This window comes from Falco biarmicus, chromosome 12 (genome assembly GCF_023638135.1).
Source record: "Falco biarmicus isolate bFalBia1 chromosome 12, bFalBia1.pri, whole genome shotgun sequence".
Classification (NCBI taxonomy): Eukaryota; Metazoa; Chordata; class Aves; order Falconiformes; family Falconidae; genus Falco; species Falco biarmicus.
Genome location: NC_079299.1, coordinates 618,154 through 642,524, shown reverse-complemented (window position 1 = coordinate 642,524; position 24,371 = coordinate 618,154). Strand labels below are relative to the sequence as shown.

Sequence of the window (24,371 nt, the reverse complement as noted above, 5' to 3'; positions counted from 1 at the left end):
CCAGCAGCATTCCCCAATACAGAAAGTTGTAAACCAAGTTCAAATCACTTTCTCGTCTCCCACTGGTAAACTGTCTGCATTCCCAGAAGTTCTCATTTGAAAATTTGAAAAATGAAATAAGAAAAGCCTGGTAGAGTGGAACAGTTCTGTTTCTACAAAGTACAAGGAAAAAAAGAGTATTACAGAAAAATCCTGGTAACTCCTATGTGTTTTTCTGTTCCTTTGAACCACCAGGTGACTCGATGCTCTTCAGTCATACTGAGATGGGCACAAGGGAGTCGTAAATGTCCTTTCTGCCTGTTAGTTGTGCATCATGTCTTAGGTACTCAGTGCTGTCATTCACAAGCCCTGTCATATAACAGCAGTTAGAGGCAGGAGAGGTTTCTGCAAGATCTACAGCATGACCAGGTGACTCTCCTGCCAAGGGATATGCTGTTTCTTGTCAGTTTACTGGCAAAGGAGCTTAGGGAATTAGCATGGCAATGCGCACTTCAGTCCTGACAAGCTCTGTAGCTACACAGCAGTCTATGAAATAGAGCCCAGGGCATCATGCTCTCCAAAGCTAAAGAAGTCTGTCCTTTCTCTCTGTGAGGGTTGTTATCTTTAGTCTGACTCTTGCCTGTCCTTTCATTCTGCTAGGCTTATTATCTTTAGTCTGACTGTTCTCTGAGAAAGAATCAGTTTTTAAGTCACCGTCACCACATGGAGAAAAAAAGGAGGCTGCGGATTTGATATGTAAGGGCATAGCTTCACCTCTGCTTGTAATCTCAGGCATCTCTTGTGTCTTTCAGAACTGCGGGGGCAGCAGCACCCTTCTGCTAGTCACAGCTTCACTATCCTTCATCTTCCAGTCTTGTAGCACTAGAAGGACTCTGGCTCTCCCCGTCTTGCTCTTTGTATTTAGGTGATGCGTAGATCTTGCCTTTTTTTTTCTCTCCGATACCTAAGGTCATCCTTATTTCTCTGTTCACACAGTTCAGATCTCCTTCTGTCCCACTTCTCCCATTTCGATGCTAAGGACAGTTTACTTGACTAATGTCACTGTCCTCTCTAAATCCTTCTTCTGGTTCTCCTTCCTCTACTGGATCAAAGTTCTAATTCTGTGTTTTTCCAGAAGCCTCTTCCTGCTCTCCTGCACACTCCCCCAGTTCTCTGCTCTTGAACCTTACCAAGCTGCCTGTTACCCTATGGTTACATCAGCACTTTGCTCCTTTCACAAACACATTCAGCCTTCCTTTGTCACTAAACTTCTCCTGGCTTGAATGGATTATACATTAAATCATTATTATCTATTGTGCTTTCATTGTAATGCTGGAAATTTCTCCTCCACTCTCCCTAGCTGCAAAGGCTCCTTAGTTATGCATTCCAAACCCTGCCTAGACAGTTTAGATCTGCTAATTTATGGACACTGACTGACTTGCCATATACACAGTACATGCACAAAGGCAGCTGTCTTGATCAGCAGCATTTTACTGAGAATCCTGCTCACATTCAGAGCCTCTGGCATTAACAGAGAGCAAGTGAATGTAGGGCATGCTGCAAAGAAGGGTGAACACTCTCCGTGCTAGGAACTGGCACTGGCACCTCAATGCACATTCCCACACAGAGGCGGTGTGTAGCAGCTGACATTGCATGGCTGGCAGCACAACAGGGCTGAAAGCAAATCCTAGACTGCTGCTGTAGTCCTTGGACCATTCTGCCTCTATACTTTTGTCTAAGCAGGTCTTCTCTTCCAAGGGGAAGCAGCACAGTGGAAGGCAGAAGGCAGCTGTGTTACAGGCACCTACTTTTGCTCTTTTGTCTGCTGCTAAATGTAAAAAAACAAAAAATCCCACACAAGTTCACTGAGGCCATTTGAAAACAGAAAATATGTACTGGTAAAGTATGAACACTCAATGCTCACAAGTGTCCACAGGCATGTTCAGGTCCCTGGGTGACCTTGGATCTGTGGAAAGCTCTTACAGATGTTGCAATTGAGTATATGTCCTTGGGGACTTATTTAGAGGACCAAGAATTTAAAAACCAAAAAAATGCCAAACCATCTTGGGAATTAGGATAGCTTAGTCATATCAAGTTCATCAGAAGTAAAAGTATATATATACTACAATATAATGCACGGACTTTGCACAGACAAATATTGACAAACAAGGGCTCTTAGACATCTTGGATAAGCAGTTAGGGTTTGTGTATGTAGGTTAGCCCATGATAACTCCTTTGGATCAACTATTCAGGGTAATTGCAATGCAAAGGCCACCTTGTAAAGGTGTGTGCATATTTGAATTGATTTAAAATCTATACTTTGTTTTAATACTAGAGAATTGCCAGGGCATATAGGCCCTTGCATTCATTCAAACATTGCATGTGTAGATTGTGAAAATGCAGCTGAAACTGTATCCTGGGAGAAAGCACAGAACAGTGAAGGATGGGAAATCAGCATCTTTGGTCAGATTTTGAGGTTCTCTGTGTTTACACCCTACAGACTCAGTGCATGGTGGAAGAGGAGCAGAGAAATGGCGTCTGCCCCAGTTCCCCTGTCCGAGTGCCTCCAGAGTCCCCTACTGCACAAGTGCGCTCCCTAAGATACCGCCGTGTGAACAGCCCTGAGTCAGAACGCCTCTCCACAGCTGATGGCAAAGCAGATCTACATGAAAGAAGGTTTGCTCACCCTCTGTAGTCTCCTGCTGCTTTTAGCAGTGTCTTGAGGATTGACTGTTGAGACCAACATAATCATTAGATTAGCAAGCACTGGAAGTTCATTTCTGGGTGGAGGTGTTCATGGGCTTTATGATCTTTCTGATGAGACACTCATGTCTGTTAATAAAGAGAGTAAGTGGGAATGAATCTCATCCTGTCCCTGGATGGGCTGAACTCCACAGACAGAAGGATGGATATTTGTCAGAGGGAAGTCAAATCATCAAATCAGAGATAATGTAAACAGTCAAAAAGCTTTTGGCTGGCCTGAGGTGGGAGGGAAGAATGGATCTTTTTAGTGTACATACAGGGATGCATGTATTCTGGGAGCTAGCTGGTAGATCCTGATCTCGTGGGTTTCATTGTTTCATTATTTTTCATTAATAGTAATAATAGTATTCCATTTTCAGCATATAGCATTGCACTTGTTTGCATGTGAGAAGTACACATTACACCATGATTTTGAGGGTAATAGGAATACCTTCTCTCAGATCCACAGCAAAGAAATAAACAAAACCCCCAGAATTATAAAAATAATGAAAAGAAACTTTTTAAACTATTGTGTGCTGTAGAACACATTACCAGACATAAGTCCTTGGTGCTGGTAACCTCCTTCACATCCTTTGTTACTCTGCCGTCCTTTTCCCATTGCAAGTCAGGGCATGGACTGTGGCTCTAGGATGTTCTGGTGGGGTGGCTTCTCTGAAAGAGGTGGAGGAGAGACAAGCCACCTTCTCAAAGAAAATCTGACAGACTTCAGCCAAGCAGAACAGTCACAAGGAGACGGTAGCTGGAAATGAAGGAGGGTCAGAAAGAGCTAGAGAGAGGATGATCCCCTAACACTACCCCCAGTTTGTTAGGTACTGGTTTATTCTGGGTGACTGAGGGAAGCTTTAATGCTGTAAAGCTGCAATTCAGGAAAGATTGATTGTGTTGCTATTAATAATTTAGAGTTTGAATAACAAATCTTGGGTCTTGCTACATCTTCTTTTTCTTGCCCAGAAGAAAGGGTCTTTAAAGTAGGAAGGAGAAAAAAACCCCCGCATTTATAACAGTCAGCAACATTAGTCCTGTATGTTCATTGAATGCTTTTAACTTCTTCCTTTATTTCTCCCGCTCTTTTTGTCTACTCAGCATCATGCTAACTTAGTATAGAAAATGGGTATCATCCAAAAGGTGTCTCTTTCTCCTGCCTTCTTCCTTCAGCTCCTGTTTTTAAAATCAAGATCTTTTTTTCATCTTCCAAGCAGCCTGCACCAAATATGGTGCAAAAACAATCCCCCTCTGGCACACAGTCTTCTCTTTATTCTGTTTTTGTCTTTTCACAACATAGACCTGACTCCCAGCACTGGGAAATTCTTCTGGCTTTCTGGAGTAAAATCTTTTACTCCAGGTGTCTCTCCTCTGCTGGGGAATGAATGAAGACATTGACTAAATCCTTTTAGCAACAGCTTTTTAAAATCCAGTTGCTCTTCACACACAGAGTGTAGACCATTTTTAATTCTTACTTTGCATACTTAGTGTTCCCTATTCACAATAATAAGTTTTTAAGACTTTAACAAATACAGGCTTGCTTCTTTCAGATCCATCAGATGGCTTTTGCTGAGATCTTTGTTCTCTACATCAAACTTTGGTTCACCTCTTTCTCTAATTCCCCTTTCTTCACCAAAAATTTTTCGATTTTGCTTGTAATTCGTTCCATCTCAGCTCTGACCTTCCACTGTGTTAAAGATACCTAGTATTGCTTAGCAGCCCTCACCTGATGGTCAGTCATTTCTCTTTCTCCTCATGCTTTCTCACACATGGAAGGCTTTTCCCAGAAGAGTCTGCAAGGCTCCTGTATGGTCCTTGTCGAAATCCTTTTGTAAAACACACTGCAGCTGTCTTTCACTGGGCAGCAGACACTCTGGCTTTGTGCAGCAAGCTGCTAGCCTCGGTGGTAGACAGAGAAGCAAAGGAAGCAGCAGGTGCAGGCCCAATGAGAAGCACGGATCATAACACTGTGGAGCAGAAAGACAGAATTGCCACAGGATTTTCCAGCTGAGTTGCTGCCAGGGCTGTTGGGGCACAGGGAGCTTCCAGGGCATCTTTGAAAGGTGTTTCTGCACAGCTGCAGAAGCTGCTGCTATTTAGACCGTGAGCCACTGAACATTATACCACCCTTTGTAAAAGAATATTTGCCATATTTCCTTCCTGTTCCTCCAAAGTATTTTGAGGTCATCTATGCACAGTGGGATCAATGGTTCTTGCTGTCTTTGAAGAACTCATGTGGTCACCTTAGAGGCCTCAGTGGCCACCATAGAGATAGCACAGTGCAGCTGAAAAGGTTATAGAAGCCCAGCAGAGATGCTGTTAAATCAAACAGTAGATTTAGGATTTAGGGGTGGTTTGGGTTGGTGCTCCCCCCTCCCCTGCCAAAGCAGTAGAACTTACCAAAGGGGAAAGAATATATTGGTGTTGTTGGGGGAAACTGGTTACCATCCTGTCATCAAGGAAGGATTGACTGTCATACTGAAGCACTTTAGGGGGAATATCTTTATGCCATTGTAGATTCTAAACAAGTATTTTTCCTTAAGCCTATCTTTCTGATGTGTACCAAGAAATGTGTGAGAAGGACTATACGTGTTTTCTCTCACATCTTATGATCCCTAACTTTAACCACAAACAAACCTCATGTATTTTTAATGGCTTCCTGTTCTGTCTTTAGATCTCGAATGGATTTACCTGGCTCTCCGTCACGGCTTGTATGCTCCTCCCAGCCAGCCCAGATGCTGTCCATTGATACTGCCCAGGCTGACCGGCAGGCAAGTGGTAGGATGGATGTATCTGCTTCAGTGGAACATGAAGCCCTCAGCAATGCTTTCCGCTCAGTGCCACTTGCAGAGGAGGAGGACTTTGATAGCAAGGAATGGGTTATCATTGATAAGGAGACAGAGCTGAAGGACTTTCACCCAGGTGCTGAGCCAAGCACCTCTGGAACCACGGATGAGGAGCCTGAGGAACTAAGACCTATTGAAGAGGGTGAGGAGAGAAGGCGCCTGGGGACAGATGCTGCAGTCAGGCCGAAGACGCATGATGGGCGAAGTCGGGGTATGCAGCCTGTGACTGAGGAGGACAGTTCCCACAGACATGAAGGACCTTCTCAAACAGTATCTGACAGTAAACATGAACAGCAGACAGGAAGTCCAGCCCACTCCCCCCTACATTCAGCACCAGCTATCCGACAAAGGAGACGAGAATCTGAACCTACTGGTCCTCAGAGACAGGTAAGATCCCTGGGTCTGTACCTTGTTGCCTAGGTTAGCATCACCTTAGGGAACCTCAGCTGTGCTGGAGAAGTCTGTGATTCCAAGCATGGACGCTCTTGCAAAACTCCTCCTGACAGTGCTTGCAACTGTTGTGAACACCTTAGAACTGCTCCCTATAGCTAGTAACATTGTCCCCTACTAAGGACACACTGTTACCAAGATCTTTCAGTTATTTTGGCACAGGGGTAAGAGGGGAGTACAGCTGTGGTTGTGGGTGCCTTTTAATCAGTCTCTTATTGCTCTCCCACAGTGTTTTGTTAACGACCACTTAGTTGTATGAAGGTGTCACTAGCAAATCTTCTCCACAAAGTTTCTCAGCAGCAACAGCAGTGTATGGCAACAGAATGCTCACTAATCTAACCATACATCAGCACTGGGAAGGCCTGCAGCAATGAAAATCATAAAGTAACTCCCTGAAATTAAACTTTCTTCTAAATACCTAATAAAAACCTCAGAGTAACCAGCAATCAGATCCTGTCAACCTTACTTTAGTGACTGGTATTGTTGCTACCAGGTGTTTACTCATAGAAAAGTTCTTTACCTACTGTGTTTTTTCCAGATAGTTGTAGAGGTCTGTTTTTCTTTCAGTCTGCTTTTTTCTGTGGTACTCTGAAGGTATAAAGAAGATCAGTTTTTAGTGGGAAGTAATTTATTAGATTAGCTGGAAAAACATGATGTATTGTTAGGCTCAGAGCTCCTCTGTCATATCTAATCTTCATTTCTCAGACATTCAGAAGAAGGCTGTCCCAGAGTGTTCATGCAAGAGACAATAAAATTGTTCTCCTGAGGGCTTTTTGTATTTGTATGTTAATGAGAATCTCATACATGTGGGGTCCAAAAGTGCAGTGAAGAGCAGCAAAGAGCAGGCAAGTCTCAGGGTCAGGTACACGGTGATACCTTTCCTAGGGCAGGCGTTCATGCAGTCTGCTCTGGAAGACCATTAACTCCACCTCCCATTCCCTCTTGAGCATATTTTCTAAGGGAGCGTTCACTGAACTGGAGCATGTTAAAAGAACATTCTTCTGTTCAGGCCTTGCCCAGATTCTTCTCTTGTGTGGCTTTCAAAGAGGTACAAGAAAAAAAGGACTGTTAGTTTTGGCAACAAAAATGAATGACACAAGAAACAACGTAAAGAGAATCAAACCAAATCCTTGCCTGCCAGGCCAGGTGTTCCTTGATAGGGTGCGTGAGGCTACAGCATTTAAAGGAAGGACAGAAATACTGACAGCAGGCACAAGTAGGACAGTCCGCTGAGCATGGAGTAATAGCAGTACAGGCTTGTCGTGGAGTCTGTGTCCAGTTGTAAGGGTCCACGTGGAGGTGTTTGCTGTATAAAGGCAGTATGCTGAAGCCCCAGGTATCTAGAGATTGTGTAGGCAAGATTGGCAGGTTTAGAAGGGTGTGTGTGTATTTGTTCTGTCTGTACACTTATTAGGCTGGTCAGTGCAAGATGTGCAAGATGTGATGAACATGGCAAGGGCTGGCTGGTAAGAACCAGCTGTGAGAACCAGCAGGGACACTTCATTGACATGTTTAGCATAGCTAAGGAAGGCTGGAGGTGCCTTCTTGGCCGTAGCACATAGTACTGCTGTGTGAAATGACTGGGGGAGTTGAGTGTGATGCAGTATGAAGGCTGCTTATCACTGCATAGTGATACTTAAAAAGCAGGCAACAAAAGTAAATTAATGGGATTGTGGGTGATAACTACTAATGTATTAGACAGCCTTGGTTCTCCAGCAGACCGCACATTTTTGGTCCCTGTGTTCTGAAATATCCTCTAGTTACTCCTGGGCCTAGCTTTGTACATATAGGCCAACACTAGACTTCTTTGGCTGGCTGTGATTCAGTTGTGCTTCTGTTGATGTTTGGAACCTTCAGTTGCCTCTATATTCACAGCTTTGCAGTGACATCCATATTTTTCCATTTGCTGTCACAAAAAGAACTGTTAACTCTCAAAGGAAAAATTACTTGGTGCCTAAAGGAAAGCAGAAGCCTGTTCTCCATAGGTACAGCAGAGATGGAGGGACTGTTGGTTGGGACACTAATAAGAATTTCACCGAGGATTTAACTAATGAGAACACTGAAGGCCTCACTGCCAATGACAGGTGTTTCCTGTAGCTGAGGCTTGGGCTTCCTCTGGGTTGTATTGAAACTGTGATTAGACAGTGTGTGTGTGTGAGTAAATATTCCTTAACTTTTAATATGAACTGAGCCTTTAAGATAGGCAAAGATGTCACTAAATGTAGAACTGCCATGAATGAGATTATAGGGTTTGTTGTACCCATTTGGGACCTTGTTCTCATCTCCCAAAAACTGGTGATCATCCATTGGTGTCCATAGACTAGTAACTGAGAGCAAACGGGTAATCCCTGCTCTAATGGTTTTTTTTGTTCCTCCATTCTCTGTCTCCAATATATAAGCCATTATTTGTTAGTTTCTGGCAAAAAAACAGTATGGGAGAAACACAGCATGGTTGAGGTTGGAAGGGATCTCTGAAGATCATCTGATCCCACTATCTGCTCCAAGGTGGATCAACCAGAGCAGGTTGCTCAGGACAGTGTTCAATCAGAGTATCTCTGAGGATGGAGACTCCACAATCTCTCTGGGCAACCTCTTCCAGTGTTCAATTGCCTTTATTGTAAAAACCCTTTTTCTTATGTTTAAGTGGAATTTCCTGTATTTCAGTCTCTGCGGATTTCTTCTTGTCCTTTCACGGGGCACCACTAAGAAGAGTCTGAATCCACCTTCTTTTTCCCATCAGGTATTTATAAGTGTTGATGAGAACACCCCCCTCCCCGATCCTTCTCTTCTCCAAACTAAACAGTCCCAGCTCTCACAGCCTTCCCTCAAATGAGAGGTGCTCCAGTCCCTTCATCATCCTTGTGACCCTTTGCTGGACCATCTCCTGTATGTCCTTGTCTCCTTTGTACTGGGCAGACCAGAACTGGAACACAGCACTCCAGCTGCAGCCTCACCAGTGCTGAGTAGAGGGGAACGATCACCTTCCTCAGCCTGCTGGCAGCACTCCTCCTCATGCAGTCCAGGAGGCCATTAGCCCTTTTTTGCCACCAGGGCACCTTGCTGGCTTGTGTTCAGCTTAGTGTCCTCCAGGACCTCCAGGTACTTCTCTTGTCAAACTGCTTTCCAGACAGTTGGTGCCCAGCATGTACTGTTCCCCCCCAGGTGCAGGACTTTGCACTTCCCTGTGTTGAACTTCATGAAATTCCTTTTTGCCCATTTCACTGGCCTATCCAGGCACCTCTGAATATCAGCACAGCCTTCTGGTGTGTCAGCCACTCCTCCCAGTTTTGTATCATCTGTGAACCCGCTGAGGGTACACTCTGTCCCATGACCCAAGTGATTAATGAAGTTGTCAAACAGTAATGGCCCCGGTGTCAACCCCTGGCTACACCACTGGTGGCTGACCTCCAGCTGGACTTTGTTTCCCTAAGCACAATGCTTTGAGCCCAGCAGCTCAGCCAGTTTTCAGTCCAACTCACTGTCTACTTATCTAGCCCATATTTCATCATTTTTTCTATGAGGATGTTACAGAAGACAGTGTCAAAACCCGAGGTAAACAACCTCCCACCCATTCATCTCATCTCAGAAAGATATCAGGCTCTGCAGGCATGGTTTCCCCTTCATATATCCATGCTGACTGCTCTCAGTCACCTTCTTCTCCTTCTGGTTTCCAGGAGGATTTGCTCCATGCCCTTTCCAGGCTGACCACCAGCCTGTAGTTCCTGGAGTTATCCTAATTTAGAGCTCAGGTGTTTGTTCAAATACATGAATCTGTTGGCAGAAGGACACTGTAGTGCAAGTGTGAGGTGGGGGGGTGTCCTTATGAAAGTGCGTGGGTGTAAGAGGGAGCACGGTGTGAGCAGATGCTGCTGTGGGGCAAGTCAAGTACAGAGGAGGCTCTGAATAGCCTGGGGGAATTTCTGACACAAATATTCTGACATACTGGATATCTCCCAGTTTCAGCTGACAAGAAGGCAGCTGCAGTGGAGTGTAGACCTCATGGGAGGTGCTGGTATAGAGAGGGAGAACAGGTCTGTCATGAAATGATGTCTTGCCCAAGCCCTTCTCTCTGTGCACCACCCAGTGCAGCACCAAGCACCAAGAAAGCTGTTTAACAGAGCTCTTAGGGTTTACTTTAATGTATGCATTTCAGGAATGTTCTAATAAATCCCTGCTTATTTTTATGCACTAAGGTTCAGATAAGGCTATAGTAATAGCTAAAAACGAGTGGGAAAAAAAGATCGATGCTGCACTTTTGTATACATATTAATTCTGACATAGGATTGCTATTATTGTTGGAAATCATCTATATCCACACCTAGCAATGTAATTTAAAAATCTGTCAAGGTCTTAAATATGCTGAGTAAATTCACTGACACTTGACAGAGATGACAACTTACTGCTGCCTTCTGTGTTGGAAAGAAATACAAACATTCATGCATTTATGATTTTTAGCAATTACTTCTGACTGTAGGTGTGTGATCATAGGTATTTTTTGACTGTGAATCTCCCTTATCACTAGTGCAGTTGGCATTGTACAAAATATTCCGAGACTTGCCTGCCTAAAATATGCCTGTCCAAATGATGTTGTACTGAAAAAACACAAGAAAAGTTAAGCAATAGTGGGAGCTCATATTAACTCTTCCTTACCTGTTCTTGGATGTATTCTGCAGAGTTCAGAGAGCATTTTGCTTACACTGTCTCTTACATTCCCATCTCCCAGAACCAAGAGTTTGTCTTTTAGAAAAGGTCTCAATGTAAAGAGGCAGTGGTGTATTTCCTCACCAATTTAGCCGTGTAGTTAGAATCACTCAGAAAATCTCCCTTGGTGCTATATTAGGCCACTTTTCTCCCACAGCCAGGAGAATGCCACAAATGAACTTAAAATTGTCCATGTGTTGACCCTGAGAGGGCAGCAGCTATGGAGCTTATGAGTCCTTCCCAGCCATACCCCACTGCTGGCATCTTTGCTGAGAGATCACTCAAGGGTGCTCAGTGTGAAGACCTGTGTTGATAACACTGTAGGTAAGACAGGAGGCAGTTGGAAGCACATTGCACAGGCTGCCTGGGCCAGCTTCACCTGGGAGTCCAACTTTACCTATAATCCCTTGTTTTCTGCTGTAAAAAACTGTGCTGAGACCCTCACTGAGCCAAGAAAATACTCTCTGTTCTGGTGCTGAGCCTACGGGTGCCCCCATGCTCCTGAACGTCATCAGTGCCTCATCTGAGGGATGCTAGAGTTGTGACATTGCCTGATACCCTCAGGAGCAGCACAGCTGGTCAGGGGACAGCCACTTCAGCGACTCCAGTGTGCTGGAGTACGCTTCCTCCACTGATTTGAGTTGGTGATATAAAATACTCCTTGGAAAGGGACACAGAGACACAGGAGAGGGCTGCCTCACAGCAAAGACAGGACGTTTTGGGTGATCTGTACTGTGTCTTCTGGTTCATGTGGTGCAGAGCTCTGGGTTGCCTCAGGTCTGTTACCTGCAGGAACTCTGATCTGCACTGAGGACTGAAAGCTGAGCAGGGCTTGCTCTGGGTTATATTTTGGGCTTCTGTGGCCTCAGACCCTGGGGTAGTGATGAGGGAAATCCTTGTCACTCCCAGAGGGTGCCTACAGGCAGCAGGAGGAGAGGACAGAAACTACAACTTCACTGGCTCTGAGGCAGAAAGAAGAAAAGCCAGGCTGAAACAATCAAGCAATAGGTAGAAGCAAAACACAGCAAGCTCTCAGGGTTGGCTATAACCCTGGGCAGAGAGGTAGGCTGGGGAAGAAAGCAGCAGGGAAAATTTGATGTGAAAAGGTGGTGTGTGTCTTGGTTTATTTTCCCTTCTACAGCATCATCTGTGGCTGCTCTGAGGGGACCTGAGGGACCATTTCTCAGCGATGAGAAATGGACATTTGCAGAAGAGGGGCAGACTCTCACTGCCCCTCACTCAGTGTTGAGCTGCACTTGCTGCCTATCGTAGATGATGCAATTCTTTGACATTCAGCTCTTCTGGCTTCCCTCCACAGGGGAAGAACTTGCCAGGTGATGGAGAAGGATGTATGTAGAGTTGGCCTCTGTCCCTCACACTCTTTAGATTCAAGGTTCCTGTCCTGTGCTAGGAATAAAGGATGAGCAGAAGGGTGATACTATAAGAGAAGTAATGCTCATGTGTGCTCGTTATATATACATATATACAGGTCATAACAATCAAAACCCTAAGCCCAGCAGAAATTCCAAATTACTTTTTATATTTTTAAAATATATCGAGCTCTATCAACGTATTTTTCTGGAACTTCACATTAGAGGTGTTAAACTGCTCCTGTCCAAACAGCAGAATAGGCCTGATGGAAGGTGATCCAGCCTTGATTGCTGCCAAGGGCAAAGGGATAAAAGGGGGCAGCACCTCCAGCATTGACAGTGTAATTTATGCATTAGAGCATCAGCGAAGAAAAGTGGTGTGTCTGTAACCTCAGCTTCAGCCAGGAGGTAGCAACAGCTAAGTGCGCTTGCTGGTGGGGTGTTGCAGTTTGTCCTGTTGTGGCCTGGGCAAGGTCCTTGGTCCTGTGCTGTAAAGGAGGTCCATCTGGGTAGCTAGAGTGATCCTTTTTGATGGGAGAAGTATTTTACCACGTTGGGATGATACATACATTGGAAATTGTACAATATGCTGAGCCCAAACATGGAGCAAAAATAATTCCAGTATACTTAGTTGTGCAGCCTACAAACAGTACACCCAGGACTGAATTTCTACACCATCTACGCACAGAAGAGATGGTTGTCTTTATGAGAAATTAGAGCTGCTGGCTAGAATTTCTTTCTCTCTCAAGTACTCTGTATGACAGCATTACATCTGAGAGTCTGATCTATGCAGTACCTTCAGGACTGTGAGTAATTGCTTTTCACATTTAATGCCCACCACAAGCTGAGTAGTTCTCAGACATATGAAGATAAGCTACCCACCTCAAAGCACTGCAAAGACACTGAAGGTGACAGGAAAGAGATGAGACTGAAGTTCAGCTCTTTTTTTTTCATATCATTGGCAAGGGCAACATCTCTAGTAAGGTAAGAAGAGCAGTGTTGGCTTAATAAAATACAATATTGCCTTTTCACATTTCCCAATTACATTTTGAAACCTGCAGAGACTTCCTGAAAAGAAATGCAGCACAAGGAAGGGAATGGATTTGAAAGGAAAAATGTAATTCTAGGGATGATGATCTGGTTTTGGAAACTGAGGTTGTTAACCCCTGTGAAAGCACTAGTTTCATAGCAGAGGTAGAAAGGGGAGGAACAGCTTAGCATTTTCACGGTGAAGAATCTGAAGTCATTCCTGTTAATGCATTGCGTAAAGGGAGCGTAGGAGCTGCGATCTCATCCTGGCACAAGCTGCCCTCTGTGTATGCTTTCCTACCTCTCCTGGCCATCCCAGGATCACAGAAGCAGAAAAGGGACCTAAATGTGCATCTTCTCCTCACGTCCTCCCACGGCTCTGTGTTTTGAATTTCTCACTGAAAGGAGAATTACACTCTGCCTGCCTTTCCAGCTGCTGCCAGTCCTCCGCTTACCAAAACTACAAGTATTAATGCTCCCCCTGCAGGTACTCAATATAGAAGTGTATTGGGAGGCCAGCAGTGCAAGTGTGAGAAAAGGAAAGTCCACTAACAGCCCCCAAAGTTGCCTTTGCAAATCCCTGCAGCAGTTTTAATAAGACTAATTGAAAGAGCCCTTAAGAATCCCTCATTTTTAAATCCATAGGATCATTTTGGTACCAGGTGTTTCACCTTTTCTCATACACATGGTTTCCAAGTGTGTTCAGAGTTTGACTGTTTCTATATGCAAGATGTATGGATAGCCTAATGACATGTCAAGATGAGTGATGCCAGAGGAACAGAGGTGAGGCGTGTGGCCTGAAGAGCCAGAGGAGGGGACTGACGTAGCAGAGCCTGACACTGCTGCTGTCACTCATGTCCGCGTGTGGCTGGGGAGAGCATGGCAGGCCCTCTGTAATGGCAGGCTCCCATGGTGCCTGTAGGATCCCCGGGAATTTGTAGACACAGAGCAGTAGGTAAGCCCCACGTAGAGCAAAAGCATTTTTCATCCGCCAGTGAAGATGTCTGCAGCATGCGCATCACAAACCAGGGGCGAGTCAAGTCTTTGCCTGACACCTTTTCCTCCACTCTTCTTGGTCTTTTTCAGTTGGAGGAGGACAGGCCTTCTCAGCACTCCCTCCCGAGGTACAGCCCCCTGAGAAGACTGGCGTCCTCCGTTTTCTCCTCCTCAACCCTGGAGACAGAACACTACCCTCACGTTGGTGGCACTTTCATACAGCGCAGCCGTTCAGCGGAGAGCAGCCCTGTGCGCATGCCCCACCGCAGGCATATGCCCCTCACGGCAGGAAACCACAGACTCATGCCTTCCGTCCTCCGCATTTCCAGGTCCCAGCTCCAGCAGGTGTGGGCCCGCTTCACACACAAAACATAGCCTGTTCAGGGAAGCAGCAGCCTCCATAATGCAATAATAGATCCCACCTGCCCACAATGTGTCACTACATAATGCAATATTGAATCCCAGACAACTGGCCTAAGGTACTGTAACTTCCAAAGCCCCTGCAACCAGACCCCACAGAGACTGAAAACATCTGCCTTTCTAAACCTCCCAGCAGCCTGGGTGAGGGGTGGCAGCATGGCCGAAGATGAGAGCGCAGATGGTGAACGTGTGATGTGTGAAAGAGGTGGATGCCAGGGCTCATCTCAGAGACTCGCTCGCGTAACCTGCAGCCTTGGGGTAGGAAGTGCAGGGCTGCCTCGCTGAACACATGCAATCAAGCCACAAACATTGTCAAATTATGACTGGAGTGGAGAGACCGTGGAGGTATCAGCAAGCGTTACCTTCCCCAGGCAAATCAGTTCAAGCATCTTTGTTGGTATCTTACACTGGGCCAAATCTGTAGGCAGTTTTTACTCCATCTAGATATAGGCAGACTCCCACTGGAAGCTCACCTGAGGCAGGACCTCAGGATTTGTCCCTCTTGTGGAGTTACGATCATGTATCTTTGTTGCTTTGGCTTTGGAAATCCCCTTGGTTTTGTTGCAGTTTTGTTTCCATGCAGTGACCACATATTTCCGTCTCTCTGGCTTTGCCTCTGTTACATGGCAGTGGACCTGTTTGTCTGCTCTGCACTCCTAAGCTGCTCCAAATCTACCTGCCTTCCCCCAGAGGCGCTGACTGTCAAGAGTTGGATAGCAAGGATTTTCTTACTAATCCAGCTGTTTCTAAATTCCAGAAAATTTAGGCATCTGCAGCTTTTCAGTGGCAGAGCAGCCCTGCTTCCTGGCCTTGCTTGGAAACGCCTGTGATAACAGATCTCACTTGAGAAATAAACTGGTCTCAGCACTTGGTATACAGAGCTCCTGGAGCCCTTGTCTAAAACTTGACTTGAATTTCAGATGAAAAGGGAAATCGCGATTAATTTAAATTGTCACAAGTATCCTTATTTCTGGGGTTTGCAACGATGTATTGCCCTTCTCAGGATAGCTGCAATGTAGAATGCCGGCTGTATGAAGACCACCTGTAGTTAAGTGAATGTGGTAGCTGTCTTCTATTGAAATGAGCCTTTGGTCCAGTGTTCTGGGAGAAGAGGCAGTATGGATGTTAAGATTAAAGAAGAAGGGGTCATTGCTGGTGCTCAGGGCTTTAGGAAAGTGCAAGTCCAAAGTAAAATGCTCAGCAGAAAGTACATAAGCACAGGATACAGACAAGAATAACATCTAGAAAGCTCAGGCAGATGTGATAATGGTGTGGGATAAGTATGGGTGCGGGAAGAAAGTTGTGACACGGAGGTATTATGCATAGGTAAGGTGTTTCCAGTGGAGTTACAGTGAATGCTTCCTTCCAAATACTGATTTCTGTAGGTATACGTGCCCTGCCTGAGGCTCCCTCAATATCAGATTCACCCTTCTATAAGCAATCCCAGGTAGTTCAACCCCAGACTGGGTGGGCAGTGCTTTCTGAAGCTTGTAGGGCCTGGCCGGGTGGGTCTGCACGCCACAGGACTCGCTCAGGCAGGCTGGGCATGCGCTGCATCCCGCCTGCCCACAGAGCATCCCGGTGAGTGCAGGGATGGCCATGGGGAGGGCAGCACACCTTCCTTGGGAAGGCATGACCAGTCTCTTCCCACAGTCATTCTTGAATCAATGACATCAATTTCTGTTGATTTGCCGCAAGAAAATGAGTTTACAGGACATTTCACTGCTCAGACAAAATTTTTATTTGCAATTTATTGATCAGTTTTATTTTCAAAAAAGACACTGGATATTGCCAGAAATCCTCAGTCTGAATTAACCAGTAGCGTAATCCTATTTGGCAGTTCTTCTCTTGTTGAGCACAGAAACCAGAAAGAACAAGACTTTGCTTTTCTCAAAGTGACATAAGAAGGGATGATTTCCTTAAGTAGCCTCTACTTTGATGTTACTTTTTCCATGTTCAGGAGACTTCAATGGAAAAGCAGATTCCGGAGAAAATGGAATTTGTGAAAGAAGTAGATTTAAAATCAGTAGCTCTTAATAATTTTTTAGTTCATCACCTCCAAAATACTGATGTTCATTTTTCAAGGTCGATTTTAGGAATGAAAATTTCTGTTGTTCTAATTTTTTAAAAAACAATTTTTAGTTTTGCCAGTGAAAAAAGGGAACAAACAGAATAATTGTTTAATTAAATTAAATTAAATTAAATTAAATTAAATTAAATTAAATTAAATTAAAAAATAATAGGGTATTTATAAACCCTAACCTGCCCATTTCAGACAAAAACAATGACTAGGTGATCCATACATAAAATTTGAAGTGTACTAATGGATATAATGCTGCTCATCATGGTTATATATAGAAACTGTTCTTGCCAAGTAAACTTGATACTGTTCTTTTTCTAAGTCTGAAAGTCTGATCGATAAAGGTAGTTGATTTATATAGACTTCAGTAAGACTTTCTTCTAATTAAAATAATTCATAAATTTTAAACCAACTAACCAAACAAAATATGTTTATATGTTGGTATCTCTTACAAGTGGGGATGTTTCTCATTAGGACTCCTGATCTTCTGCCCTTAGCTCAGCACTATTCCATACCTTTAGTGGCTGTCAAGAGGAGAAAAGAAATGACTGAGGAGAAAGTTTGTAGTGAGAGGAATATGGTTGGCTTGATAAAATAATACCGGCAGGCCAGCTCTGCAGAAAGATCTGGATTACTTGATAAGTGGCTTGCATTCAGACTAATTCTTACATTCAGCCAGGGACAAGGTCATGTTTCAAGTACGAAGAATATAGGTCACGTGCACAGAGTGTGAGAAACTGTGCCCTGGGGGGAGGTGCTGTCTCCCAAAATGAGATGTGAGTTAGAGGGAATAATTAGCTGCATGTAAGTTCTCATTATGCTGCTACAGCAAAACAAAAATTTAAAAAGTCTTCTTTGATGTATCAGCAGGAAAATGAAGATGTGAGCAGAGGAGAGATCTTTTGTAATGGTGAGACCACTACCAGACATCGAATCCAAATCTTGTCTGGAATTTTTAAAAAATGTTTTCAAAACCTAAAAAAGGAGAAATAATACAAGAATCATTTGATTCTGTAAAACCTGCCTTGTAGAATGAGCTTGAAGAAATGCAGTCTGTCATTAAAGACCAGACTAAGAGGTGACATGATTGCTGTTAGGAGTACCTGCCTGGAGAGAGCAAAAGAGGTTTTTAATCTGCCAGGCAAAGATATGGGTCGAGGTGCTGGAAGGTAAAGTAACAGAGGTCAAACTAGAAGAAAGATGCTCATTTTAAAGACATGGGTGGTAAACTGCTGAAATACATCATTGAAAGACACTGAATTATTCGCTGTTCAGATTCTGTAAGGTGGGATATTGATTTCTAAACCAATCCTGTTAAACCATTGAATTTGGGCTCTATACCAGAATAATTGGACATGTTGCTGTCACCTGGGTTTTATGGGAAGTTTTATTTTATGATCAATATGTCTTTTACAATTTAATTCTAAACAAATTAATTGGTGCTAATGGCTGGAATCCTGATGTTACAGTAGTATGCAGAGAGTATTAAAAATAGTCAAGTTGCAGATTTTTGTAACATCTTCATCTAAGGCTGTAATAATTACTGTGGAATCCACATATTGTTGAGGAACACTGGCAAATTAAAGAAATGTGAAAATAGCTCTCTTTTTATATATATGGAAATGTAATAAATTAATATTAAAACTAGTTACAGTGCGATTCTAAAAAACAAATCTGTAGATTACATTTATATTGCATTTATTTATTGTGTTTCATTTATAATGACTGCAATTATAAATGTAAATATGTCCCAAATCAGTTGTCAAAAAACCCCAAACAACTAGAAAGCTCAAAGGCAGTGGCAAGCAGCCATTCCCCACTGCAGGCTGCCCTTTCATGGTCAAGTTAGGGGAACAGAAGTGTCGGTTCTCCAAGAGGTACCCTCCTACCCCCACCCCAGTCCACCTGGCCCTTTCAGCCCTTTCCCCTGTGCCAATGCCGGTGTTCATGTGGCTGCACAGACCTGCACGGGGAGAAGGAAAGATGTTTGCAGCTTTGGCTCATTTCCCACGTTGGTTCACTGTCCACGTGCACAACTGACAGCACTGGCAAGCCAGGGTCAGCAGGGGAAAAAACAGCTGATGGAGGGCTGTCAACACAAAAAGTGATCATGGGGCTACAGGCTGAAAAGTTAGTGGCACTAGTTATTTTTCCTCTTATGTTTGATAAGGTTCCTCAAATTCGTCAGCTGCAGTAAGTCAGTGTAAATCAATACTAGTGAAATAAGATTCCCTTTCAGCATCAGACTCTTTAGGCAAATTGTGTTCATTAGAAGGGCCCAAACCCAGGGTTTGCATCCTGAAAGAGGTGTTCTTTTTTTTTTACTTCCCACTATACATAGTGCTTGTTCTTCTCAGAATCCAAAATGAGGATTGAAATGAGTATTTGCCACTCCTTTACAGTACAGAGATCATTAGCATCAGAAGGAGAGGTAGCTGTTGCTAGGATCTCATGCTCTACTTCTGTGAGCAACTGCACATCAGTCGTACATACATACAAAAGCCATCTTTTTATATCTTAGTCTCTTGGATCCTTTCACTTTCTTTCTATGCAGAATGGGAGACGTTTCCTATTTATCACTCTCTCCCCAGACTCCTTCCCATAGGAAGGAGCTAATGAGACGTGATTTCTCTGAAAATGTTACTGTAAATGCTTGGGTTAACCTAGCACGAATTGGGTAAATGTAGTTATGCCTGCACACATTCACTTTCAGTGGAGGTTTTAGGGGGGAGGGGCTGGCTGAACATAAACTCTGCTGACAAAGGAGCAGCTTTGCAGATGCCAGTGTATCTGCGTAGGAGCAACCTGCTGATATACCCGTTCTGAGGAAGTCCCCCTTGTGGACCTGACTTTGTCCACCATTCCCATACTTTTTTGCCAGTGTTGAGGGGCAGGTAAGTGGAAGAGTTATGTCGCATCACCTCTTTCACTGAAGTCTCTTTTGTTACAGTGATGACAGAATGTAAGATAGAAATGTCCTGTGAGACAGCCGTATAGGTGATATAATCCTATCCCTGTGCAACCTCTTCATGAAGAAAAGTATCTCTTGCTCTTCCACTCCTTCTCTTTGTTGTGGGTCTGAACCTGGACATTGTGGTGGTCAAGGCTGCTGCAAGACTGTTGCTCCAAAAAGGACAAACCGGTTCAGAGGTTGTGTTTGCTGGGCTAAGTGTCTTTCTGCTTCCTAGAGACTTCCAGCCTGGACCTATGCTTTCCTTTCCACATGGAGATGTTGACTCCAAGACCTTTCCTTCAGCTTTTTTCCTGTAGTTCATGTGGTGATTCTCTTAGGGTCCCCAAGGACAGAGGCAGATCAGCTCACCTCTCAAATCCTATGTCCAGATGACTTTTGAGGAGTGCATAGGAAGCTGTTCTAGCTGCCTTTCATTTCCTAGGTACTCAGCTGAGGGTGAGGGCTGGAGCACACCTTCTCCCTTCCAGTGCTGGGAGGCAGCAGGCACCACCTGGCTGTGAAGGATGTTGGCAGTTGACACCTCCCAGCCCAGGATGAAGAAGCTCTACTTGGATGTTGTCCTGCAGACTGGGTTGAGATAAGGCAGCTGACTCGAGGACTGGCTGACATTCTCCTCTGGGATCTCGTCCACTGCTCCATAAGCAGAGATATCACTGCTCAGCTGCCACCCAATTAGTTTATTTTTAAACCTCAATCTGGATGCAAGAACAACAGGAGTCAGCTGTAACCCAGAGCTGTTGGTAGGCTTCACATACAAAGTCTTGAGGAGGCAGAGCCCCCCTCGTCTTCGCCTCACTGCTTGAGAAGCTGTCTTAGATCTAGTTGCCTTTTCATTCACCCTTGCCTATCCCATCTCTTCCCCATGTGACAAACATTTTTTACTCCGCCCCGGTTGCGATTGCGTTTCCCACTACACACATTCACCTGCCCCTGTGGTTTGCCTCTGTTGCCATTCATGCAATCTCCCGCATACTACGAGGCATCCCTCTCATCCTTACTGCATCCCTGGGCACCTGCACTGCCTCCTACCTTTGCCATTCCCAAGAGTATGCAAGGCTTGCCTCCTGCACCAGTTACCTCTGCGTTGCCTGTCTCATGTTGCACCATGTAGTCCCTGTAGCGCTTTGATCAGCCTCTTGCCTTCCCTCCCTCTGATTTCCTGGGAGGAAACCGTGGAAAATGGCATATTGTGGCACTTGGGGCAGTCTTGGCCCGGCACAGAGTCTCTGTGAGGAGTAGTGATCATGTTGTTTAAAGACAGTTTGATGTCAAAGATGATGATGGAAGATACCCTCCATTTTCAGGACATTTTCACAAGTTTCAGGTCATGGTATCCTTAGGACTTGGCAATCTCCCCAAAATTATTGTGTACATGAACAGCTAATTTTAGAGAGCCAGCAACGCCCTCTCCCTTGAGACAGAGCTACCATCTGTGATTGCAAACCACATAGATCACCAGTTAAACACCACTTCTGTTGTTGTGAGTTTGTCCCTAAGTTCCATTTAAATTAGTGCCTGATCTCAGTGAGTGAGAAAATGTCTTTAACTCCATTTGCAGGTTGTAGAAGCTCTTCCAACTGCATGTTTTCTGGACTGGCAAAAGTGCCTGTCCCCATTGTCCAGCCTGGGAGTTGTAGGGAAGGAGTCCAAATAAAAATAGAAATAAATAGGTTATTTCAAACAGCCAGGCCAGGGCAATTTGAAGTGCAACAGAGCTGATGCTTTGTCCATTGATTCTAAACTTTAATTCACACTGGTGTTTCCTCACTGCCTGTCTTACCTGGAGGTACCACAGGGTGGTGGATTTTTTCCATGAGGATTGGTGTTCTTGGCTTTGGCACAAATAATGACAGTTCTTCCCTCACCTGGGCTGTGCCACTGGCATTAGGCCATCAAATTATCTTGTTTTAAACAAGCTCTGTGTTTCTTCTGCAATCTCATTTGGCACTTAGCTCTCCCCAGCTGCTCCTGCGGCACTCAAACCCGGGTGTTCTATGAGAAGGCAAAGTGCCTTTAAGAACCAGTCAATCTTTTTTCCTTTTTGAAGTGAAAAAAATCAGATTTTGGTATATTTTTTGCACATAGGACTTCTGGAAAGAGGTCTATTGTTTCAAGTGGATCAGTGATAATAAGCAAAGGTGCCCTCATCACCTTTCTCAGCCTGCTCACGAGGCAGAGAGGTTGAGTGACTCTTCAGTAGCTGGGCTGCATTTCTTTTCCAAAGGTGACTGAAGCCCATTAACATACACCTTCTTTTCTAACTCCTCTAAGGCTGTGGGCACTTTGAGATGAGAAACAAAACAAATGTCGTTTGGGACATTGCTCTGTGCTTCAGCCTTTCCTCCAGAGGGTTCACTTGGGAGTGTTGAACTACCTCATCGGTACCTCATTAACTACCTTTTGTTTTGGTAGCATCACCAGGCTTCAGTTCCATCTTCATCACTTGCCACACTACCCCAAAGCGTACGGCCTCTTCTGAGAGACTTGGTCATTTGTTTTTTAGTAGGCGACTTCTGCAATCAGATGGGAAACAAGCGCAAACACCTCAGTTTAGCCTTTCCAGAGTGTATTCAGAAACAAAACCAATAGTCCCAGTGCTGTACCTTCCTGTGGCCTCTGAACCCAAGGGATCCCCAAGTGCTTTATTTCTCCTGTGAGCTGCTTCCCTGCTGTTTGGCGTGCCGGACCACTGGAGGAAGTCAGCAGCAAATAAATCCTTTTCAGAACATGTCAGGGTGAAGCCAGATGCGAGAGTTTGACTGCACAGAGAGAATTTCAGGAGGCAGAATATTATTTCATGATCTGGAAATTGTGAGGACAGAGGGTGGGACTTATATACCAAATACGACAAATATCATTGAAGCATTTCTTTGACTGCAAGTCACCAGGAAGTTAACTTGCTGTCTCATGTAAAAATGCACTATTTGAATCTGGTGCTGTGATCCTATGTAAATAAATTAAGGCAAGAAAATATAGCCATTGCTAGTTTAGTCCTGTATTGTAAAATAGCTCAACAATAGGGCACACTGTGAGACTGAAGAGCAGAAAGCATGGAAAGACGTCTTTCAGTCCTTTTCCTGGTTTCTAACGTCCTTCCCTCTCACACTTCCATCAATTAATCTTCCGTGATGTGTATATGTGGATCTTTTTTAAGTGCTTGGCAGCGGCACAAGACTATTCTTGAAAATAGGGGGCAATTTTCTAACTGCTGCTCTGGAGGGATTGGTGACAGATACCCACCAAGTTTGCCCAGCAGGTCGAGCATCTCTTCCTTAGGCTACATGGAGTCTTGGGAGTCTCTGTGGTATCCAGTCACATTTCGTATTACATCCACAGAACACTGCGTCAATGACCTGATTTATTTTTATTGTAAACCGCTGGGTTAGATGAATGACACATTTTATTAATGGTTGTCAGTGGAGATTTATTCTCACCACTCTCAGAACTTTACCTGGAGCTGAGACCATTTCGCAACTTTCACATTGAATAAGAAAGGGCTCTTTTATCCCAGTCTAGTCAAAAGAGAAGCTTTTATTTTTTCCTTTTCCCTTTTTCCTTTGGTGACAAATGGGAAAGAACTATTTGGAGATAGTTATTGTGTGTTTGTCTAGCTCTCCTTGGCAGTAAACAGATGGGCTTCAGGAGGCTAGCTGAAGAAAATAAAACTGCTTTTCCTAGCAGACAAGGTCTGAAGCCTTGAAAATCCGTAAACTCCTGTTAGTGTTTATAGTGATTAAATTGCCCCAGGTATTTCTCAGCTGGGAACATGGGGTGCTTTTCTTCTTGACCTGCTTCCCCTTGTAGTTGCCAGCCCTCCCCAAAGTGACTGGAGGAGACAACAGTTTCTGGAGAGGCTGACCAAAGTAAGCCAGATGTGCTTCCTGATGTCACTCTGGTCCCCAGGGTGCTGTTGGGTGCATTTTGCTGGAGCTTCCATTTCTGATTGTATGCATGTTTGTCTATGTTCCTGACACACACGTGGAGTGTGAATGGCCACGCATGGTCATGCCTTACAGAAGCATTTCTGTGCCGGGGTGGGCCACTTTGCACACATCCAAGTGCTCAAAAGGCTGTTGCAAAGAAAGGATCTCAGTCGGTTACAGAAAGTATCCTTGTGGTGTCAGGTTCAGATGGCACACCTGGCCTCCTTTGCGCTTTGCAGATCTGATTTCAGCAGCCTGGCACAGTCCAGTTTTCTTCATTCAGTGTCTTGTAGCATACACATCCCTTTGCCATCAGTTGGTGGCAGAGTGTTCTGGTGACAGGAACTGCTGCCACCTGGGACGTAATTTATTAGTATGCAAACACCTATTCTGGGTAATGTTAAAATACTAAATAAAATGCATAAAGGCTGATCACTGCGGTACTACCTTCCTTTTTGTTTCATTTTTATACCATGTGTTTTGTGTTTGGGTTGCTATAACACACAGACCTGCATTTGCAGTTCCATGGGACAGTGCAAAGATTTAATTTCTGGGAAATGTTTCTAAGTGTTATTTGATGTATTGCAACTCCTTTGTATTACAGCCGCCATTGAAAAAAATGATGTTGCAATGAATGTACATTTTAAACAAGCTGCTAACCATGTAACCTGGGGATTGGAAGCAATCCCCATTTTACATTTACTTGCATGTCTTTTAGTGTTTGAAAAGAAAATGGCTTTATGTTTGGAGGTTTTATTTTTTCATATGCAAAGTGTTTCAAGTTGGTTACCTCATCTAGTGCACTTGCCTCATAAGAATCCCCAGGGCTTCCTCCAACAACTCCAACAAGTTTCTCAG

The 24,371-nt window shown here is 44.3% G+C and overlaps 1 protein-coding gene across 7 annotated transcripts in view; it reads left to right on the top strand.

The window, feature by feature from the left end:
* Positions 1-24,371, top strand: part of TTBK1 (tau tubulin kinase 1) — a 122,961-nt gene that overhangs the window by 79,882 nt on the left and 18,708 nt on the right. For all 7 annotated transcript variants that reach the window (XM_056356925.1, XM_056356924.1, XM_056356926.1 and 4 more), the window contains 2 exons: positions 2,480-2,655; positions 5,399-5,957. In XM_056356925.1, the coding sequence (XP_056212900.1) occupies positions 2,480-2,655; positions 5,399-5,957 (735 nt within the window). The remainder of the gene's footprint in view (positions 1-2,479; positions 2,656-5,398; positions 5,958-24,371) is intronic.